Raw genomic sequence first — 22222 nt, 5'->3', positions numbered from 1 at the left:
TCATTTAAATTAGGCTAAGCCGACATTGATTTTTTCACTATCAATAGCCTACGAACGAAAAGTATTGGTAAACGCAAAATAGTCATAGCCTCCTAACCTGAAGACATGTTTTTGTTATATGATTACTGTGTATAGAAAGGAGGCCTAACACTACTGTAAATACGGTTTGGATTCGATCGTTTACCATTTCTTTGAAAACGTTTTTTGTGTCATGCACACGAAAAATTTTCTATCGAGTTCTACTCAAGCTTTGAACTCAACAGTCAGAAGTCTGACATACTAATAATTTTAATCGTAACTGTCAAACAACGTTGATCAATATTGTTCTACAGGATCAACTTACCGCAACAATGGCACAGTCCAAAACGCACCAAACGCTTGTAAAATACTTTGTCGGGCCAATTCCAACCCATTTCAGCAGCATCTCAAGTGTGAATAGAGCAGTGAAGACATACTCCAGTTTTTGGAGGATATGTTTGCGGACTGGGTCATCATTCAAGTACTTATCCTCCATGGCCTATTCAAGATACCGAAACTCATTCAGTAAAAAGTTGGACAATGTAAAAGTGTTTAAAAAAAAATTATTGTCTGCCTTTTAAATTTAGTCTATAACAGTGAGCATTCCAATTGAAGTAATTTTAATATTATACCCTTCTGCTGTAAGTAAGTGACAAATACTAGCTATCTAAATACTCATTATCGTGTTTTGGCTGGCCTGCCTTAAGATTTTGCAAGTCAAAACAACCTTCAATTGCATCTAAAAATTTTACTATCCGTCTTCAATTTCAGCCAAAATATCATATTTTAAAATCGATTTGTGTCAAAGAACTTTTTAATTGAAATTACAGTAAGTTAGCAAGTGATAATATGATAATACATCATCAAAGCTAATTGCAAGCATTGATTTAAATAAAAAAAAAATCATTTAAAGAAGAAGTTCAGATGTGAGAACGACTTAAGTAACTGTAATTTTGGTAGTATAGCCTATTTTAAAATGGCAAAAAATTATAAATTATTCATAACAAGAAAAATGCCAAACAGAATAACTGTGACAGTCTTACCAAGCACACAGTGCTGGCCAGAATAAGAAAGAGAATAAACCATTCAAAAAACTTGTGCTCAACCAAACAAAAGCAAGCTCGTCGGACGCAAATCCAGAATTGGTATGGACGACATGCCGGCGGGCGTCCAAGAAAAGAGTATCTGTGACAAAAACAACAAATCAGTGACTTCCTTTTGCGAACGCAACAACACAAATAATGTGACAGGACAGTAGAGTAGACAGTGTCAATACAACAAGAGAAAAGAAATGCGAGAAATAGCTTTAATGCAGCCTAGAAAGTGGATGAAATAATTTGAAGAAATCTCCATACTTCTGTAGTTTTGCTCCGATAGGATTGTGAGAAACCTCTTATTCAAACAGAATTAGTTGAGATAAAAAAGTATCAAAGATACTTCAAAATAACTTTAAAATCTTTTTTTTTTGCAGGAAACCTCTCAACCATCTACCAATTAAACACATTTAAAATATAGCCTAATCATAAATAGGTTATGGTTGCTCTGCGACGGAGGTTAATTTTAAAAATCTCGCTGTTTGTTATATTTTGCAAGTTGAAAGCAAAAAGGAAAAGTTGAATTTCAGCACGTTTGTCGACAACAGTTTAATCATATTTTCCCTACAAATGGAATTATTTTCTGCTCAATGCCAAGTAAGCTCACAGCATGTGCAACACATGAAGTTGTGGACTTTATAGGCTGTGTAAGTGGCAGCGAGCACTGCGACACACCTTACTAGGGCGCATGAAGCTTGACTAGCCTAAGTACTTTAGATATTAGGCTACATTCCTTACACAAAATTTAAAATCATTTTGTTTTATCAGAAGAATACCCAGTTTGAAATGTTAAAAAATAATTTCAATGTTGAAAGAAAATGTAGTCAAGTAACTGATAAGAAAGCGGGTGCTATATACACCCAGCAAACCACAGATGTGAACGATTTCGTTTCGTTTCGACCAAAAAATGTTGATTTCGAAGAACCTTAAGCACATAGGCTACTTCACTTTACTCTTATCTATACCACATGTAGCCTACGTCCTGCCCAGGTAGCTCAGTGACTAAGCGCTCGACTCAAGATCATGCGGTGCTGGTTCGACTCTCGGGGTGTGCGCTTGAGAAACGCATTTCAGGACTGCTCTCCATTCAGCGGCACCTAGTGGATGGAACAATTTCCTGCCAACAACATTTCAACAATCAGAAACTTCACTCTTCCAATCTCGGTAACCGGGCCTCTGTAAAAAGCCTCTACAAGTATGCGAAACTACCAAAAATAACTTATCAAAGGCTTTGTCAGTCCGAGGATAAAGATTCAAAACCAACCAACCTACGTCGCGTACAACAACAACAACATTTCAGCAATTGAAAATGGATGACTTTGCCTTCTAAAAATGTTGCAAAAGTTTTCAGCATGCACCAAAAAGAAATTGAAATACATCACGATTGAAACATCTTACCTCCTGCGCAATTTCTCAGGAAAGCAATACGGAAGATCATCATCTTTCTGTTTTTCTTCTTCCACAGAGACTATAGACACTATTGTTTCATCGTCATCTGTTGTCATAGAAGCCACATCTGATGTCACGTTCATTGGAACTGTTTCCTGACCTTTAGGTCCGCAACAGCAACACAAGTTTCCTCTTCGAAATTTTGATTTTTTACTTGCTTGAGATAGTCTTTCATGATTGGTGTTTCCATTTGAGTTTTTGAAAATTGCTTCTCCAACAGGGTTGGTTGGAAAAAAATTATTCATCTGGTTGTATTGTACCTCTTCTACAACTTCTGCGAGCTTTGGTGTTGTCCTAAAATAAACAATACAAGTAGCAGGCAGAATTCCAATCACACTCTCCTTAAAATTGCAAAAACGTACTTGGCAATGGATGTGTTGACTTGAAAAGATGGCAAGTAATGCAGTTTTTTAGATATGCAATATTTAGGAAGACAGTTTCACAACTTGTGAAATAATTTGAATCAGTTTAAAGGCTGAAGTTTTAGGAGGTTCAAAGACCACAAACCTAGAAATACAGGGTGTAGTATCAAAACGTTCTGCTAAATGCATTTTTACCCAGAGTTTTGTTGCAGGCTAGAAGAAGCTTGCTCGAAAAAATTAGTTTCATGTGTCACTTCTGAAGATGTCTCGTTCATCGAACTGGTAGGATTTCTGTCCCTGGCTTTCTGTGGCATCACTTTGCTTAACTCAAACATGCTTGTCGTTGAGTTGGATTTAATCACCTTTGCCGATTGGTTAGAATTGCTAGTTTCACCTGAAAAATAACCTTCTTAGGTCGTTATTGTAGTTATAAAGTTTAAAAGAGAGTTACCATCATCATATTGGCATGAAAGCTGCACTGGCATAAAATATGCATATTAGTATTCTGGCAGAGGTATTTCATTCATACATATTTAAGTTTGACATAAAAAAAATAACCTAACCTGGTTGCAAAAATATAAAGCTTACGTTGTGCTCCATTAATTCAATTACAAACTACCAAATGTATGTGTACGTTAAAGTAACATTAATGAAGATGTTAACTGTTCGTTGTTTCTTACCTTACTTCGATATAAAAACAACAGTATCTGTAGATTTGTAAGAGTTATCAGATAATTATTTCTTAACCCTTTGCGGCCCAATGTCATCTCCAGGATGATGAACAAATTTAACAATGCAATTGATTGAGTTTCGCTTTTAGCAGCATGATCGTTGCTTACTTCACAGTGTAGATTCTAACGATCTGTTTTAGCCTGATGCTGCGAGTACGTTGTGGCAATATCGAATTCGTCATAGCACATGTCATAGCATATTCGTCATAGCACATGAGTAGGAAACTGTGTTCCGAAAGCTAGTGAAATTCGATATTGCCACAACGTACTCGCAGCATCAGGCTAAAACAGATCGTTAGAATCTACACTGTGAAATTTAACAATGTATTGCAAAAATTTAGCTTTTTTCGGTCACGTTTTGCCAAGCGCCGAGTACAATTTTAAAACGAACTCGGCGGATTGGTTTTTGTTTGTCAAATTTGAACTGAGCATACACCCAGCACTGAACTTGAATGACTGAGCAGTAAGCACACCCACCATGATATGATTCGTCGTGGCCATTCATACCGTTGTTCGCCGCGGTTGTGGGATCTTTCTCATCATGGGCTTTCTTGCCCAGTCTCTTGAATGCTTCTGCGGCCTGAGAAGCAGAATAAAAGCATTTCCCGCATCAGACAATTGTAAGTTTGTTTTTGTTCAAATAAAAATAATCTTTCTCTGGGAGCATTTAGCTTTTCTGGAGCGATTATTTTCTAATAAATTATCAACAACAAAAAATTAAACTATAATCAAAAGAATTCATTAATCATGAATATTTTTGTTACTAAGATCTATTTACGCCTAAAACAAACTTATCATCGTAAATTCATCTGAAAAGTTTGCAGTACAAAAGATTTCTTTTAAACTCAAACCGGGGATGACTCAAACAAGTAAAGTTTTCGCAAAAATACGTCAATAAAAATGTTGTTTGCAAGTTTATGTTATAAATTCCTATTGAGAGCAAACTTGCAACAAAACGCAACCTCTCATGCATAACAAGTAGGCCTACTCAAAACTATAAAAAAAACTGCGCATTTCGAAACGGAGCATCAACAAATGAAGATAGGCTACTGCAAGTTGTTTTGAAATATACGTTTTATACTTCATCCTTGCTGGCTGCTTACAAATCGGCCCTTGGTAAGAATAACAATGTCTGAAGACGCTCAATAAATGACGCAATGCAAACCAATGTAATGTAAAGTCAATCTAAAAATATTTCAAATTGGTTTTTCAATTTGGTCCTTTGTGTAAACAGCAAAAATCAGCAGTAGTCGCGCGTGTTAATTGAAAATCAAATGATAAAACACAGGCATCCAAATTTCACCTTTTTTGTCGCTTCAACTTTTTTGTTTTCTTTATCGTTTTTATCTTGTTTCCCTTTCAAGTCATCCACGCTGAATGCTTCCAGCAATATTGCAGTAAAAAGATTCAAGATCTACAATAAACATTAAGATTTAACAAAAGTTTTTATCAAAAAACTCTTTTCAAAATACAATCAGCCCACCTTTCTCAGCTCGTGCTCCAAGAAACAGACATTTCAAATGCTTGCTTCGAAATACAAAAAAAATCGTGTTTCACTATTAAATTTTATAAATTCGTAGTCGTTCTTTGTGTTTGCAAACAAACAATGGGAGATTAACTTTGTGATGTTATTCTTGAAAGCAACATGTTTTGTTTTTGAATTGTATTGTTGTTTTGTCTTAATTACTCACACATGTTAACCAAATTCTTGGTTAATTCTTTTTACAAAATAAGTGCGTCGTTGACTGAATTTGGAAAAACATAATAATGTGACGAGATGATAAGAGCAGACCTAGTAGGGACTGAGTGTATGTTCTTGAACTAGAATATCTAGTTTAGATTAGAAGTTTTATTTAGTTTAGAAGCCGAAACGTGGCATTGCTGCTTTTATGCAAATGCTTGGACAGCTGACTGAAGTAAGGGCGGTGTATAACTCTACGGCTTTGGATTTGGGTAGTAATTGAAATATGGTGCGTGGAAGCAACCTTCTTTTATGATATCAACCTTCATTTCGTGGTATCGAACCAGAACAGTTAGACCTCACTGTTTGTTCAAATTCAGAGCCTGAGTGTTTTCAATCGTTTTATTTGGGTCAAAAATATAGTTTTGCATTTACAACAGTGGACCCTATAACACAGATTTTTATTTTTCGACTACAATGCTGATTAAATTTAGTTTTGAAACTAAACATAGTTAACCTTTCTCGTGACATCAAAGGTTAAATCCTTAAAAAAGATTACCGGTACATCAAATCCTTGCTTGTATTTACAAAGTCTACGCATTTCTCGTAATCTCGTTAAAAAAACTTTAAAGACTTGCTAAAATCAACTCGTCATTTTATATCACAATCAAATACAACGAGTAAATAACCAATTAGTTTAAATTCTTACCATGAAATTCGCAATGACCAAAATGCACAGAAAATATACTATGCACAGGCCATCTCCGTCCGTTATATGTAAGCAGTCGTACAAAGGTTCGATCCATTCTCCACACATCACCCTCCAAACCAAGAGAAATGCATGGTAAAAGTCTATAAAGCTCCATCGAGGTATTAAACCATCATCGAACTTCCCCGAGCTAGTTAAATAAGCTTGTCCGTACAATTGCTTTCCTGTAGGTTTTAATTCAAAGTTGAATGGTTGTTTGATGTTAAATCGAATTCAATTTAAGAAATCTGGAGATGTATTGTAACGTACAATAACATTGCAATAACTAAAAAAGCGTAACTGACCAGGCACGCCTCCCATTGGCAACCTAGGCTGAGTAATGGCGTAGGAAACACACTAAATTTTATGGGGTAGATTTTTAATCCGGCTCTAATTCGAAAACCCAAGCTTTCCTACCCCGCTGATGCTACGTACAGTATTTAGCTTTTTATTTGACGTCACTATTACAACCTGTAGGCTTGTTTTTGCCATGGTTAGTTCTTTGGCACAATGCCTTAGTTACACCACAGTCTACATTGTTATTGTCCATATTTTGTTGATCTGTGTGTTCTGAAGCATTGCTCCGTCCGGACCTCTAGCTCACAGTCCACTTCTACCAGCAAGCGTAGTAGAAGCTCAGCACTACTAATGTGTTACAGCACTACAGCAAAATTGCAAAAAAGAATAGATATGAGAAAGCAACGCTTTGCGCTCTGAATATGCTCTGAACGTTGCGCAAAAAATACTTTGTGATCCTCTAGAAAGAGTTTCGTAACCTATCCCATCAATCGGTTGAGGTCTAACGAATCAGAAGTAGCCTACCTACTGTCCAGCACGTTGTTGCAAGAACACTTAATCATGAATAATAACAAGTTATGACTCAAAAATGCTAAAAACTACCTGTCATACTATGACACATAAGAAACCAATACACTCTTCAATTTACCTATCACAGCAAAGATATAAAGAACAAGAAAAAGTACGACTGTAAGGTAGCCAACAGCACTGATGCTTGTCCATATAATTGACATCAGTTTGTGCATTGTTCCCCACATTCGGGCAAGCCGAAATACTCGAAGCTGCAAACACAAGTTTAGATAAACCAAACACAATGCAACAGTAAATACTGTAGGTGTTCATGCCAACTTATAAAATATTGTTTTGTACCTGACCTTAAAGCAAACTCAGCATTCAGCTGAAAACTGCAATTGACCTGTTTAGCGTGTTGTTTGACATTTTCTCATACTCTGTAGTTAAGTTTATATAACTTTTAGTTCTTTAATCAATTGTTTCAATGAATTGAAAAGCACGGTAACAATTTAGATGACAAGAATTTGATTCTTTTAAAATGTGGTCAAAGGCGTTTACCAATCTCAAGGTTCGGAGAACACTCAATCCATTGCTTCCAGATCCACCTCCTGATAATTCCAACCCTAGCTCAACAAGGCTGATGAATACTATGATGAAGTCAAAATCATTCCATAGATCTTTAGCATAAGTGGCTGGTCCCATTGCGAGAAGTTTCAGAATAGCCTCGACAGTAAATATTGCTGTAAAAACCTGGCAATAGTTAAAGAACATTAGAAGTCACACGATGCTTTCATCGATCATTTAAGCTGTAAATTGCTGTTAGATCAGAAGAATTACAACCAAAAGATTAGTCAAAATAATACAATGCTTTTCGCATCGCTCACAAAAAACATTTTAGCTAAGAAATTATTATAACCTCCTTAAATATGATATGCAACCTTTGTCAAATACTGTAAAAGCATTTGAATAAGTGGGCTACATAAATATGAAAACTTGAAAAAGAAAAAGATTCAATATAAAAAAAATGTATATTGTGGCAAGTGCAAATGATTCGTTTAAAAATTGTAGCAATGCAATCGTAATTGCACAGTGACTAACCTGATTTCCAATGTTTAACACATTTTCTACTTCAGCCGTGATAAGATGGTAATCGATAGCTAAGAAGATTGTGTTACTGATGATGCATATCATCACAAGAATCTCAAAGAATTTATGGTTGATGATCTAGATAAGAGAAAACAATGGTTAGATAGAGTAATAGTAATTAAAATTTTATTTATTTTACTAGGGTTATGGAGTTAAAGTTGAAAGAAAAGTTTGTCTTAGAATTATTTCTGCCTATCCGAGATGGCATACCCTTTTGATATCTATAGGTAAGATAGGGTTAAAATAATGCGGTGGCTAGACTTGAGTTTTCTTGATAAAACATTATAGCCCAAGTCAGGGATAGAGATGACAGAACAAATCTGGTATTTACAGAGGCGAAGACGGTCTGTATAATCAGAAGTTAAGTAATTTTGGTCGCACTCCATCCATAGCCCACCATTTATTATAAATAAAGCACTAAAAATGTTATCGCAGTTATTTAGTGCAATAGCCTGATTCTGTAATGACCTAAATGTCCTGATTGGACAGCACTTTGTCTTGTAGAGATGAATACTGTAAAATACAACCTAAAAAAATATTTTCAAAACCAAAGTGGGCGAAGTAAAGTTGCATTGAATTGGTTCAAACCTAACAGAACTGTCCCACACCAAACTGCTCGGATACGACTAAAAGTTTCCCCAAAAAAGTATTTTTGATCAAATAAATGCAAGAATACTAGTCATGTCGTAAAGATTTTTTCTCATAGATTGTAGCCTTTCACCGGATATGTTATAAATAATGTTTTGAAAAAGTTGTTTAGAAACAGATCAAAGACAATGCTATTATCTACCTTCATCAGACGACGTTGAAAGAACAAGAAACAAGGAGAACAGTACCAACTGCAAAATGTCTTCGAGTACCATCTCTTCAGTTTGTGCCATTTCAGTCTAAAGCCTTTCAATTCTTTGGCTAAATATAAAAGGTGTTTATTGTAGAGAAAAGGTAATTACAAAGCATTAGTAAATTCACTCCGCTGCATCAAGACGGTATCTTATGAAACAAAGCAAAACAACCGGATTTAGCATAATAACGAATAAAAAAATAAATCAAGAAGTAGGTCGAAAGTTTTCGACAGAACACCGTGTTCTTGACAGGAAAAAGAATAACACTTGTAGCCTATGATTAAACTACATCTGAAGATCAAAAATTAACTGGTAGCCTATAGATTTAAGTGTTTGTTCAATACATTCTTGCAATACTATACATTTACAGATAATTATTAAAAAATCTAGCAAGTTGATAAAAAATTAGTAAGCAGCAATAAAAAAACAGTATGGACAAGAATTGTGATTATCACGCTCCCTAAACCAAATGGACTGTGATAGACAACCGTATCTTCTTCGTCGGCATCCAATTGAAGTACATCAAAACCGATCTTCCTAAGAAAAAAATGCTCTAAAATAACAATACGTGCTGTTCATCGCAAATTCATGTTCATGTGATACATAATCATTTTCCGCTTAAAGTAGCCAACAAAGCTATTGCAGATAAAATCAGGATAGCCTTCACTGCCTACATACCAGAATCTCCAGAGTCTGTTGACACATCTTGTTGCTGTGTCCTGAAACGATCTCTTTTTGTGTTAGCTCCTTCACTTTCACAAGTGTTATTCAAAGATGATGGCTGAGAAGTTGCAGATACCGCGTCCTTGGCTATGGTCGCAACCTCGTTGCTGTAAGTAACACTCGTTTCCTGCTCTGCCTTTGCTTGCTGGGCAATCATGGACACCACATTGAGCATAGAAGGATTTTCATTTTCAGAAGGAGACACCGCATTTAAGCTCATATTCTTCCGCGCTTCTAATTTTTTTCTTCTTTGATTTTTTCTTCTTGCACGCTCTTTTGCCTGGACCCTCATCAATTCTAGTTTCTCCTGCAATTAGACAATTGTGAATTTTTGTACACTCGGTAGTGCTATTGAAAAACTACCGCATAATGACTTTACTACGATTAATCTGCATTATTATTCTACAGCACAGCACTTGAAAAAAAACAATGCTTTTAAGTTATTTTAAACTATATAGCGTTACATTAAAAATACATTTTTCTAGTCGAAAAATTTGCAGTCGTGTTATTTACAGCTACTACCAGCTAAGGTACTTTAGTAGAACGGTTACAGATATTTTGTCTTTCTACAATATTTTTTAAGCCAATGTAAGTTACATAAATAAATTCAAATTCAGGCAATCCGTTTATCAAAAGGAATAAGTCCAAAAGAAAAAAAATGAAATTTATCAAACACACGGTACAATAAATGTTGGGAAAGGTGTGTATTTTGAACCCCTTAAAGAAAAATAAGCACAACTCAGCCAACTTCCGGTCAATGTGTATTATTTTTCAACCAGATACAGTCTAGGTACTTGCAAACTAGTGTAGAAAATATAAATCACATACAATAAAAAAATACAGAATAATTAGGCAATAAAAAATGTTCAAAAATGGTCCAAATTACACATATGGTGTAGGATTTTGGACCATCGGGGTGTGTATTTTGGACCATTGGAGTAGCCTATGTAATTTGAACTGAAGTTGCTTGAGGTCTTCGCAATGAAATTTCTGGATGACGGTTCAAGAATTCCTTAAGTCAATCTTTTTCAGCCAGACCCTTTTCACTGTTGAAACGGGTATTGATATTATTGGCAGACGCAATGTCATATGCAAGCTTTCTTAAGTCTATGGCCCCTAAACCATAAAATCTTGACTCCATTTCCAAAACATGTTTGACCAGTTGATCTTCAATATTTTCGGAAGATCAAATTGTCGACCAATGGTTTTTGACACTTGTGTAGCATATTTATTGGTAGCCTGTTATGGACATGTCTTAACACTACAGCTTTGGGAATTTTGAACTGACGCGATGCTGCATAGGTGAGATGACTGGTCCAAATTACACACTGTCATGCACTGTTAAAAATTACTAACTATGACTTCCACACTTGGTTACAAGTCTTGTAATTGAGCACAACATCTCCTTATAGGTTAAAGATAATACCAACATCATATCAGACTCAAACGTCATGCCAATAACGTCTCAGCGCTTAGCAACCAACTCCCCAAAATAACATCAGCATACCCAAAACCAAAAATTCCAATCTCCCGTCCACGTTTCTAAACCTAATGAGCTGAGTTTTTCTCATCCGGGCTATTATTATTTTTTCTTTCAAGCTGTTCAAAAATATTGACAAAACGATTTTTATTTTTTGAGTTAGGGGACTGGTCCAAATTACACACTGGTCCAAGTTACACCACTTTCCCCGTGGGATACTTCGCTATACAGTGGCATTAAATCTTCATTGGTTATGTTTTATGTTCAATAAAGAAGTTGACCTGTTTATCGTGCTCACGACTGTAGGCCAAAGTTACAACAGCAAGGAGGAGATTCAGAAGGTAGAATGGCCCAAGGAATACAGACAGGAGAAAAAACAAGATGTTCCATGGTCCTTCAGCTCTGATGATCTGTAACAACGCAATTATTAGCTCATAGTAATAAATTTAACAATTGACGCGTCGAGTTGAAACAACAATACACTGGACTTCGAATTATTTTACCTTTCAAGCACAATGTCATCAATGGGACACTTTCTACCTAGCCCAGACAGCACAATAAACCCTTTTTTACATTGATTTAACTTCTACAGCCGTTGAATAAATGTAAAACTAGTTGATTTACTCTCTAGGCCAGGTAGATGAAAAATCAAGATATCAAGATATCACAACTGGTTGACGAACCATCACTTTAACTAGCAATTGAAAAGGCCTACTGCATCTTTCAATATTATTATTCCTCGTTTTAAAAAACTTTTTAAAAAGCAAAGTCAACGTCAAATTTCACATTAAATTGTACCTATCTTGATACGGCCCTTTACAAAATTTAGGTTTTGAATTTGGCCCCAGTGCTGAAAAAGTTTGAGAACCACTGATCTACAATGTGAAGCAAGCAACAACCATGCTGCTAAAAGCGAAATTCAATCTATTGCATAAAATTTATTTCCTTTGCTTACATGTCTTAATTGGTATGAACTCTAAACCCCTTGGGTAACAAAGTTAAACACTACCAAAGCAGTTGTTAAATTTGAATAAAAGCATATAGACATCATAGCCTAACTTATCTACAGATTTAATATGCATTTATTTAATAAATTAAGATGATTTGTTTAAAAAGCAATAAGGAAACTCAATCACTGTTTCATTCATGATTAATCATCATTGCAATATTTGAAACAAACTTCAGCACTCAAAAAAAAAATCGTGTCGCAAACAAATTAAAATTACTGAAACTTTACAAGAACATGTTCGAACAACCCATAACAAATCTCTTTTTATTCGTAGAATCTATAATGGTAAACTATCTCACACATTGAATCGGTTTCGATAAAAGTAACAAAAAAAAGCATATCAGTTTTTTTATGAAGGAGACTTGAACGAGTTTTTGCATACAGGCAGAGTGATGTGGTAACAAAATAGCAATAAAATTGAAAGACAGTTAATGGATGTAATGGAAACCACTCTGCTTTGTCGAATTGATTACTTTGTCACACGCCTAATTAAGCCATAAATAGTGCTTACAAAAGCCAAGAATATTCATAACTTCGTGATGGGAAACTGGCTGAATTCGAAACCACGTTGTATAATGGTAGAGTCACTGGCTTCGGTGTACTGCCATTGCTTATTTAATGCTGTACAATGTACATGTATTGTCTTGTTGTGTAATTTCTGTATTAATTACTGTATTGCTGGAAGAATTTAACCGCAGCTGATCACCACCAAAAGAAGTAAAGCAGGCAAGTCGGAAATTTACATAAACAAAGAACAAGAATTAACAGATGTAAAGTACCCCCGTGCTTTGTGCAATATTTGTGCAGTCGGTTTTTAAGCTAATGAAATGACTATGGGTCTAATACAGGCTAGCTTTGCAAATGACTTAGTTTTGAGACAAACTCGGATTTAATAGCCAAATTATGTTTATTTGCAGTGATGCTTCATAGTTTCTTTAGCCATTAGCCCATATCCTGCATTTCAATTATTTAATCTTAGTGTGTTCGATATAACTTGCCAACCTTTCTGCTACACACCATTCTGTAAAATTTCTAATTCTGTAATGACAAATATCTCGGACATAAGCCCAATTGCAAACATACGGTATTGTCATAATACATTTATTGTGAGCAATTTTATGCATTGTAGGCAGATGCCTATACGATATAGTTATATTGATACCACTGCACAAACAGTCAGCATTTTATCTGCATGTATGTTTTAATAAATATTGTTATTTACGTTAGCTCACAAGGTAACCTTGGGATATACTGTAACTCCCATTTCGAAACCCTTTTTAAGCATAACATTTATCCCTTTTTCATCCTTAACTTTGATCTTCTGTAAATTACAATAACATGCAGCACATCTACCATACTAGCAACATTAGCTTTTCGAAATCATTAGAAACCAATAAATGTCAACATTACTTTCCTTAAAGAAAAACTATTTCAATAAAAATATACTTAAGGTGAAATTAATTTTATTCTTACCAAGTTGTATACATTCTCCCAGCGGTCTAAGGTGAGCAGCTGAAACGAAGTCAGAAGGGCATATCCCATGTGATCAAAGCTTGTATAACCGAAATTTGGATTTTCACCAGCGTCATCCACACATGCGTAATTGGTTTTACAAAACCTGTCAAATGAATTTACATTCGGCAACTCTTTCTGGTCTGAGTTTCAGTCATTCCGTCAACTATTGCGGAGGGGTTTCAACCGAAGATAAATTACCTTTTATCACAGTGGTTCTTGGTTTGGTTTTTGAATCTTTATCCTCGGACTGACAAAGCCTTGCTAGGTTATTCCTGGTAGTTTCACATACTTGTAGAGGCTCTTGACGCAAGGCCGATTACCGAGATTGGCAGAGTGAAGTTTCCGGTTGTTGAAGTGTTGTTGCCGGGGAATTATTCCATTCACTTGGTGCCGCTAAATGGAGAGCAGTCCTGAAATGCGTTGCTCAAGCGTCCACCCCGAGAGTCGAACCAGCGCCGCGTGATCTTGAGCCGGGCGCGTATCCCCTGAGCCAACGGGGCGGACTAACCTTAACCTTTTTTTTGGGAGCATCACCTTGAAATTACCCACAAGTTTTTGCAACCGATTTAAAATGAACGAAAAGTAATCCTCATTTACAATTCAGAATGCTGGATAAAAATCTAGTAAGCCCAAGAATAACTTTTTAAGTTATTTTATAACCAACTCGAATGATTTTGCATTCATCCGCCTCCTATTATCAGGTCTCGCACTCCTCAGTAGTAGCACCCCTAAGTAACAACCCCTACTCTATCTGTAAAACATTCTTTCAACCGAGAATGTACCTTTATTCGAGTTTATTTTGAGTGTTTAAAATATGTTGTTGTTTTTTATAAAATATAAGTATAAAGCCTTGAAAAGGAAAACAGTCTAGTTTTCGAAACGTTTGTTTAACATGAATTTTGTGTCTACACTTTGGGCTCTTTATTTTTTAATTAAATTCACCAGGCGTTCCAACCATTTTATTTTAACGCTTATCCCATTATTTTACCCTGCTCCTGCGGCGGTTCCACACACAACTTCTTCATCTTCTTCGGCATCATACCAATTGGCTGAAAGCACACAAAGGATTAAAATGGGAGTAAGATGTGTTGTTTCGAATTAATCTTTTTTTGTTACTTCAACTGTTATCAACATATCTAAACCAAAAGTTTCAAAAGAAGTTTTAAATTACTTATCAAGTAATATATTATTAAAAACACTGTTCGGTTCATATCTTGCAAAAGGCATTTGAAAACTCGCAATGCCATTATAGCAGAGGTGTAAAAAAAATGTAAAATTAACGAAACCTTTTTATGTAGCTCTGTTCATAGCCGTAAGAGATGGAGGTGCAGGGGGGGGCAAATATTAATGTTTTATTTCATTACCCCCAAATTATGGCTATGGTTCTGTTGACATATATCCTTTTTGTTGTAACGCTAATAAAAACACTTAACTGACTTGATTAAAGATACTCAAATGATGTAAGTTTATTCCAGAATGTCTACTTCCATGCTTGCACTTACTTTGGATAAGCCTACAGTATGATTAAGTTAACTTAACATACAAGAATTTTGGGCGTATTCGATGGTGATGTTGTTTATTCCTCCTGGAGGTACAAGGACACACCTCCTTTTGAGGACTCCCATGTAAGCTTGAAGAGCTATAAGAGCCACAACAATTAAAAGAAAGATCATGATCAACATAACTTCTGCGAGGGGTTTCATGGAGTGGAAAAGAGCGTTTACGATGGTTTTCAATCCTGCAAAGATGACAATGATGAAGTTAACGAGTAAAATATAGCTTGGATGAGCGAAGAAGGCGCTCGTTTGCCAATCATATGATCCTGGTTCAACTCCTGCTGGCTGTTGAATAACACCGCTTACGTCTACCCAAGGTTTACAAATTTAGATAGACGTAGCGCTGCAGGAGAGGTGGACATAGAAATGAACTGCCTACTTTCATTAGTGCCAAAACCTTAGTATAAAGTAAACATTATTTTTTTTATAAAATTGTGCTGGATGGGAAAGAATTAAATGCAATAATACGAGAGATGATAACGCATCCAGCCTTTGTTCAACCATCGCGGGATTGAACAGAAATACAAAATTTTTACTTATTTAAACAAAGTTTTCACTAAAGAAAGATAGCTTTCTCGATATCTTATTCCAATAGAAAGTAAAGAAACCATGAATGCAGTAGGCTTTAAAAGTTAGTTTAAAACTACGTTTGTAAAATTTTACTGAGACAACCAGAGCTAATTTTCAGTTGTAAAAAAAACAAAAAAAATTGTTTGTTTGCAAACCTGGCACGATTGAAACAGACTTGAACGCTCTGAACACACGAAATGTGCGTAAACTCGATACATTTGCTGTTCCAAAAAATGCTGCATATCTAGCAAAAAAGTATTTAAAGTGGTTAATTTAATTGCTTTACTTTATTGAAACATTGCATCATTGTATACAAAAGCTTTACTGATTGGTGTTGAAACGTAATTTTACACCAAATCTGATCATTTAAAAAAGACTGCTTCAAAAACGTAAACTATTTTTTTCCAGCAGACTTCTATTTTAATCATTCAAGAGCATTTTATTATATGACCTATTTGCTGAAAAATATGTACCGATGTAGTCAGCATACTTGTGTGGCAAAAGCTCGATAATAAACTTGAATTTGTCAATTTAGTGTCATACCCTCTACTTTTTTTAAAAACAAAGCTACGTAAAACGAAATCATTGATGTCCACTTACGCAAGCACTACCACCACGAAATCCAACCAATTCCAAGGATCTCGGAGGTAAGTGAATGGGTTGAGTATGAATCCTCTGGCCAGCATCTTGATCACCATCTCGATCGTGTAGAGTCCGGTGAAAACGTACCTGAGACCATCAATGTGTAAATTGAAAAACCTTTTACAATATCTTCTATTTTGTACAAGATTAACTGCAAAAGAAATGTAGATAAGAAAATTATAAGAATACGATGGAAGAGGGAATTGTTATGACGTTAAAAAGTAAGATAGAACTATTAAAAATGCATGTTTCTGTCAACATTTGATCTAAGAAAATCATAAAACGTTTCTCGATTTTGCGTCAATCTGTCTGATTGACAAATTTAACCTAAAAAATGAAAGTATGGTAACAGCTGTCAACGACTTATCTTGACCTATGATAGGTGCAGTTAATTATGTACTTACTCGGCGTTTTCAATTTCGGTGTCCAGAGCAAGAAAAACACAATTTACAAGAATAATGGCCATGACGATTGCATCAAACGCGCTACACGAAAAGTGCTAAGGAAGTGAACAACATGACATGGCTTATACATTGTAACTTATGTTGTGGTAAATTTTCGAGATAGTTTTTTTAAACAAACTTACCAACTAAATAAAAAACTGATTATATTGGTGACATTGTTTATAGCATGGTTTTATAGAACATTAATCACTCTGAACCACAAATCGGATTCAAATGAATCAATGCAGTACTTCTATTTGTTCCACATACCTATAGTTTAAACACACATCTAGTAAAATTTAACCTAAAACTGCAGACAATGCTTTCATTATGTAGGGCGACTGATTCTTTTGTCGTGCTTCCATAACGCTAGGCAAGGATGCCCAACTGCCCAGTGCCCATCGAGAGATCAGGGGGTCGGATATGGTTCTTAACAATTCAATATTGGCATTAAAGTTATTACATCTACAGTACGTACTATCATAAGATTTATTTTAAATTGTAGGTTGTTAGAGTCTCGTAGGCTGTTCAGTAAACTCAATAGTAAAATGAACCATGCAGTAAAAACGTTAGGTACCACCAGCGTTTTGCATGGAATAACAGGTCAATAAGTTACAAGAGAAAAGTAACATTTTAAAGTTAGTAAAATTATTTTCACGAGTAAGGATACGGATGAAGTATTGTACGAATGGCCCACTGTCGGAGAGGAAGAAACGGAGAAAAGACAAAGAATCCGTTTGTTGCGCTGAATCTGTACAAATAGTTCTTGCCGAACTTTCGCGATACAACACAAAATGTCTGAAAATGAACACAAAAGAAGAAAATCAATATAAAACAATTTCGACGTGATTATTTATTTACAGGTTCAAGTTTAAGATTGCCTTCAAGTTGCTCGTAAAATCAAATATAAAAAAATCGATCAAACGTCACATTGAAACAGATCGTTAGACTTTGAAACAACTTTTCAAGTAGTCTACATTGGGCAACACTACATCACAAGGAATGTTTGTTAGTACGCTTTGTTATTCTTTAAATTTTTTAACTTCTAGGCATCATTAAACTGCTTCTTAAGGAAAACAATTTTAAAGGCACAAATCGGTATTGCCTGTATTTTAGGCCTACTTCTGATATTATCTTAGTTTAATATCATAAGAACAAAATTTTTCTTAAACACAAACACGATTAAATCATTATAAATCTAAATTAATCGTTTCAAGCGCATATGTTAAAATTTCTTTCACTCATTCATATGAAAAAAAATTAGATATTTCTCACATTGTTTCAGAGATATGCGACTGCAATGTTTCAAAAACGGGTCAATATTTTAAATTACATAAAAATTCCATGTTAATTATTCTATATCATGGCATGTATTTATTATTCACTTTGGTGGTTAAAAAGAAAAAAAATGAAATTAAAGAATAAAGTATCCAAGGCCAGTTTAAGATAACCAGCCCAACAACCAATCAAAGAAAGACTTAAAGGAAGGTTTATTTACCAAAGTGACCATGAAAGAAAAAGTACGTTTTACACAGGCTACTAAAGTATACATATTGAAGTAAAAGTATTAGCAGCAAATTATTGTTTCAAGTATTATTCAAGAGTGCTTTAGGAAAAGGATTGTGCTTGTGTGCGATGAATCACAATGCATTGGAAGAAAAAACGGATATACGATAATCTTGCATAAATCAACCGATAAACGCATTGAAATCGAGAGTGTAATGTAAAATATCAACTTAATTGCACCGATCATGTCTATAATTATGTAATGCTAAAAATAATTAAAACTGCTTTCAGAAAATGTTTAGGCTTAACCCAAATTAATTCACAAAGCACTTAAGTGATTTCATAACTTCAATTATGTTTAAAAATTAATGCATCTCAGTAAAACATATACAGATAACCAACTTTTTTTGAATAAGGTTGTGAAAATCATGATCTAATGCAAGATTTATAAAATCTAGCTATAATTACCAATTGACTGCATTTTGGTATGCAAAACTATTCGGTCTTTATTGAATTGAACACATTCTCAACCCTCATGAATTCTAACACTTCCGCAATGATGCTTGTCGATCTTTTGAGAATATGCCATGAGAGTTTTTATTAAAATTTCAAATGAACCTAGACCAGGTGTTCACAGTTTTCTTATTTTCAATCGCAGCTGATGTCGCTTCAGTCAGCGATGTAGAAGGAGTGATGCTAAGTGAAGGAGGGGGGTTAAACTCTCCTTTTGATGTTGATATCTTTAAAAGATATTTGTTTTATTGTCTGAAGTTTAAATTGCAGAAAATCTACATTAAAATCATCAGCGTCATTGATGAAATCACCAGCATTGATGTTCTCATTAACATGATGCTCATGTTCTGTTGTTTTCAGTTTGTCATGAAGAATAGGAGTGAAGGCAATCACTGCAAGGAAAGAATCGGCCATTCCCACTATTGGGGACTAAACCGCATTTAAATGACGATAATGATGCTGGCGATGATCTGTTTTATTTCGTAACAAAGCCTTCATACAATTAAAAACTAAGGACCAATGTTTTGGCAAAAAGTGAATCTAACTAAAAATAAAACCGGTTGTGTTAAAAATTCTGAAACATTGATCTAACGTTTTTGAGTTTCGGCTGATTAGCACGAATGAGTATTGTAGCCTATAAGGTTTATTAAAATCGTTTTTTCTCTGGATAAATTATTAAACTACTGTATTTCTGTTGATTAATCATGATATCTTTGATGAAATCAAGTCATAATTTAAAACACTTTTGTATTCGCGTTTTAAGGATAAAACTTTTGATCTGTTTCTTCTTTTTATTACACAGATCAGCACAGGCTAGCTGTAGTGATGCTAGATAGCAAATCTCAAATTTATAAAGATTTTCACCAAAAATAAAAAATAACAATAATAAAAGAATATACCACATAAGCTTTGCGTGACCTCGGTTAGGAAGCATTGGGTTAGCTTGCTGCACTTACAATCATTTAAATCTAATTCATTTGACCATGATCAAGACATGGATGTCATCTGAGGTTCATTTCAAAATGCATAATTTTGTTTCTGCGTTTCTTTGTTGTTGCACCGCATGCAAATTATAGAATCTTTAAGATGTAAGCATTGTGATTTTTAAAAAGATCTCTCCACGGATTTAAGTTGATTATAATTATAACAAGGCTAACTTCCTCTAACTCAACTTGGACGATACCGATGAATACATCAGGGACAAAAATGATGTCATCTCTTTCGCGAAGATCAAAACAAGGTGAAAAAAAAATGCTTTGATAATGTCATTTCTCCCTAACTGCTAACCCTTTCACGCTTCATAAATGCCGTTATGAGTTCTTCATACAAGAAACATAGCTTGCAAATACGCATATGACATGGGACAGGTGTTATTTACTAATTCATGCCAAACAAACCACTTCTTTAGCTTTAGCAACAATGTGTTCTTTTCAAAGGACATCACATCAGTTAGATGAAACGTCTCTTTCTGCCACACGCTTGCAATAACACACTTGAAATAAAACTCCAAATAATGTTAATTTTAAAACAATGGTAGGCCTATAAAGTGTAAAGTATTTTTAACAAATATCCTGCTCTGTATAAGCCGAGATGTCATTGAACTAATATATTTTCTTTGTAATTTACCTCATGACCACGCTGCTTGTAAAACAGGTCAATATCTTCTAAGATTTGGTAGTTCATTTCCTTGGGAAATTTTCCATAATATTGGGGCAATTCCTGTCCGTCCTCCAAGGATGGATCGGGAATAGACGCAAACTCTTCATCCTCAACTCCCGGTGGTATCCAAAACTTGTTAATCGCTGAAAAATCAAACGATGAAACATCATTGCTAACACCACGAACGAGATGCATGCATTTATTAATTGAAAAGTTTCAAATGTATCATATTGTAGTTGCAATCAATTATGTCTATTTGGCTTCAGATTTCTTTATGTTGAGCCCTTTTAATTTTATTGATTGTTACTCTTCCGCAACATCAGTTCAGTTCAGCAAGCCGCAGATCTAAGAAGAGCGTAGGCATTTCTCTCTAGAACAGCTTACTGCTCGAAACCATGAGAGAAATCGAAGGCTATAGTCGAAGGGGCGTCACTCCGCAATCGATGGCATGCCTTTATGTGTTTTGCCAAAGACACAGCCACATGCTCTTGAGCGGTGTCGAACCGGCGGCCTTTCGAACATCGAACCATGGCTCTCACTACTCGGCTATGCAGCCACAGCAACACAAACAGTCCCTTTTAGTTTAGTTAATGACTGTTTTTAACCACTTATCTTGAATTTTCGTGTAAGTTAATGGCTCAGCTTAGTTTGTTTTTTACTTCTGACCATCACAACGAAAAACAATATATGCCAAACATAGCAACGTGCTTGATACCAAAACAAAACATCAGTTTAAAATATGGCACGGTTGCAATATTCTTGATACGAGAGGTTATTTTAATCTCTTTGCATTGAAAGAAAAAGTTAATTTCAAAAGTTAGTTATGGTTGAGATTTTAAAAGTAATTTACAATTTGTAGCCAAACACCACACGCAATTAAAATGAGCATATACGATTATACATATAGCATTGCAAATTTGTGAAATGATTTGTTAACGTTCAAATGCCTAATTGCTCACATTGCTGCATATTCGAAATTGCTTGACATTGAAAACGCAACCGGCTTTTCCTTTGCAAAAAAAAGTCATATAACTTTGCGCTTAATTCAACGTGTTGCAACAATAATAATTCGTTTTGACAACAAACAGCAATCGATTTTGTGTTTTTAGAAATATTCACTATCAAATTACGTCATGTTTAGTTTAATCAAATTTGAAAAGAAATTCGATACCGCGAGATCATCTGGTGCAGCTTGAACACGTGGTGTGGATTAAGCTTTCCTATTGACACAGGGGATAAAAATCACTCTCAAAAAGGCAAAGTGAAACCAATTTTTAAAACACTCTTTCATCCAACCCGATGCAGCATTGTCCAACTAGTAGGCTATTGCGTTTCATACACTCACACACATTTGCAACCACGTTCAGCAGTTTCACTTTTATACTGTGTGCAGCATAGCATCAGAAATGTAAAGGTATAGCCTACGAACGCATATTTTGCAGCCATGAGTCTGGTCAAATATGGCAGAAGATATTACAATAAAGGTTTGTAATGTCCCACAAAAAAACATCGTGACAGCTTTGTTTATTGAGATACAAACTTGACGGTATGAGCCATATGACACCAAAAAAGAATTCTTTCAAACTATCAAGCAACAACCAAACATAAACCTCAATGTTGTATAAAAAAAATGGTTAGAAAAAAGGAAACCAATCCAAATCACAAGAATTATGACAGTTTATTGTTTTTTTGTATTTAAGGTTAAGTCGGAGGGTTGACAAATTG

General features: G+C 35.0%; 1 protein-coding gene across 1 annotated transcript in view; it reads right to left on the bottom strand.

Annotated features, from left to right (window-relative positions):
- The window catches only part of LOC145771084 (sodium channel protein 1 brain-like), a 33776-nt gene that overhangs the window by 9430 nt on the left and 2124 nt on the right, over window positions 1–22222 (bottom strand). The window contains exons 2-22 of the mRNA XM_082582825.1: window positions 20465–20640; window positions 17490–17617; window positions 16781–16861; window positions 16335–16463; window positions 15890–15978; window positions 15152–15346; window positions 14597–14657; window positions 13567–13711; window positions 11366–11494; window positions 9560–9911; window positions 8830–8948; window positions 7992–8117; window positions 7452–7643; window positions 7030–7162; window positions 6045–6268; window positions 4958–5068; window positions 4132–4234; window positions 3119–3317; window positions 2511–2855; window positions 1062–1203; window positions 344–517 (exon numbers count right to left, since the gene is read on the bottom strand). Coding sequence (XP_082438951.1) covers window positions 344–517; window positions 1062–1203; window positions 2511–2855; window positions 3119–3317; window positions 4132–4234; window positions 4958–5068; window positions 6045–6268; window positions 7030–7162; window positions 7452–7643; window positions 7992–8117; window positions 8830–8948; window positions 9560–9911; window positions 11366–11494; window positions 13567–13711; window positions 14597–14657; window positions 15152–15346; window positions 15890–15978; window positions 16335–16463; window positions 16781–16861; window positions 17490–17617; window positions 20465–20640 — 3353 coding nt within the window. The remainder of the gene's footprint in view (window positions 1–343; window positions 518–1061; window positions 1204–2510; window positions 2856–3118; window positions 3318–4131; window positions 4235–4957; window positions 5069–6044; window positions 6269–7029; window positions 7163–7451; window positions 7644–7991; window positions 8118–8829; window positions 8949–9559; window positions 9912–11365; window positions 11495–13566; window positions 13712–14596; window positions 14658–15151; window positions 15347–15889; window positions 15979–16334; window positions 16464–16780; window positions 16862–17489; window positions 17618–20464; window positions 20641–22222) is intronic.

This window comes from Aplidium turbinatum, chromosome 5, assembly GCF_918807975.1.
Source record: "Aplidium turbinatum chromosome 5, kaAplTurb1.1, whole genome shotgun sequence".
Classification (NCBI taxonomy): domain Eukaryota; kingdom Metazoa; phylum Chordata; class Ascidiacea; order Aplousobranchia; family Polyclinidae; genus Aplidium; species Aplidium turbinatum.
This window is presented reverse-complemented; position numbering and strand designations above follow the sequence as displayed.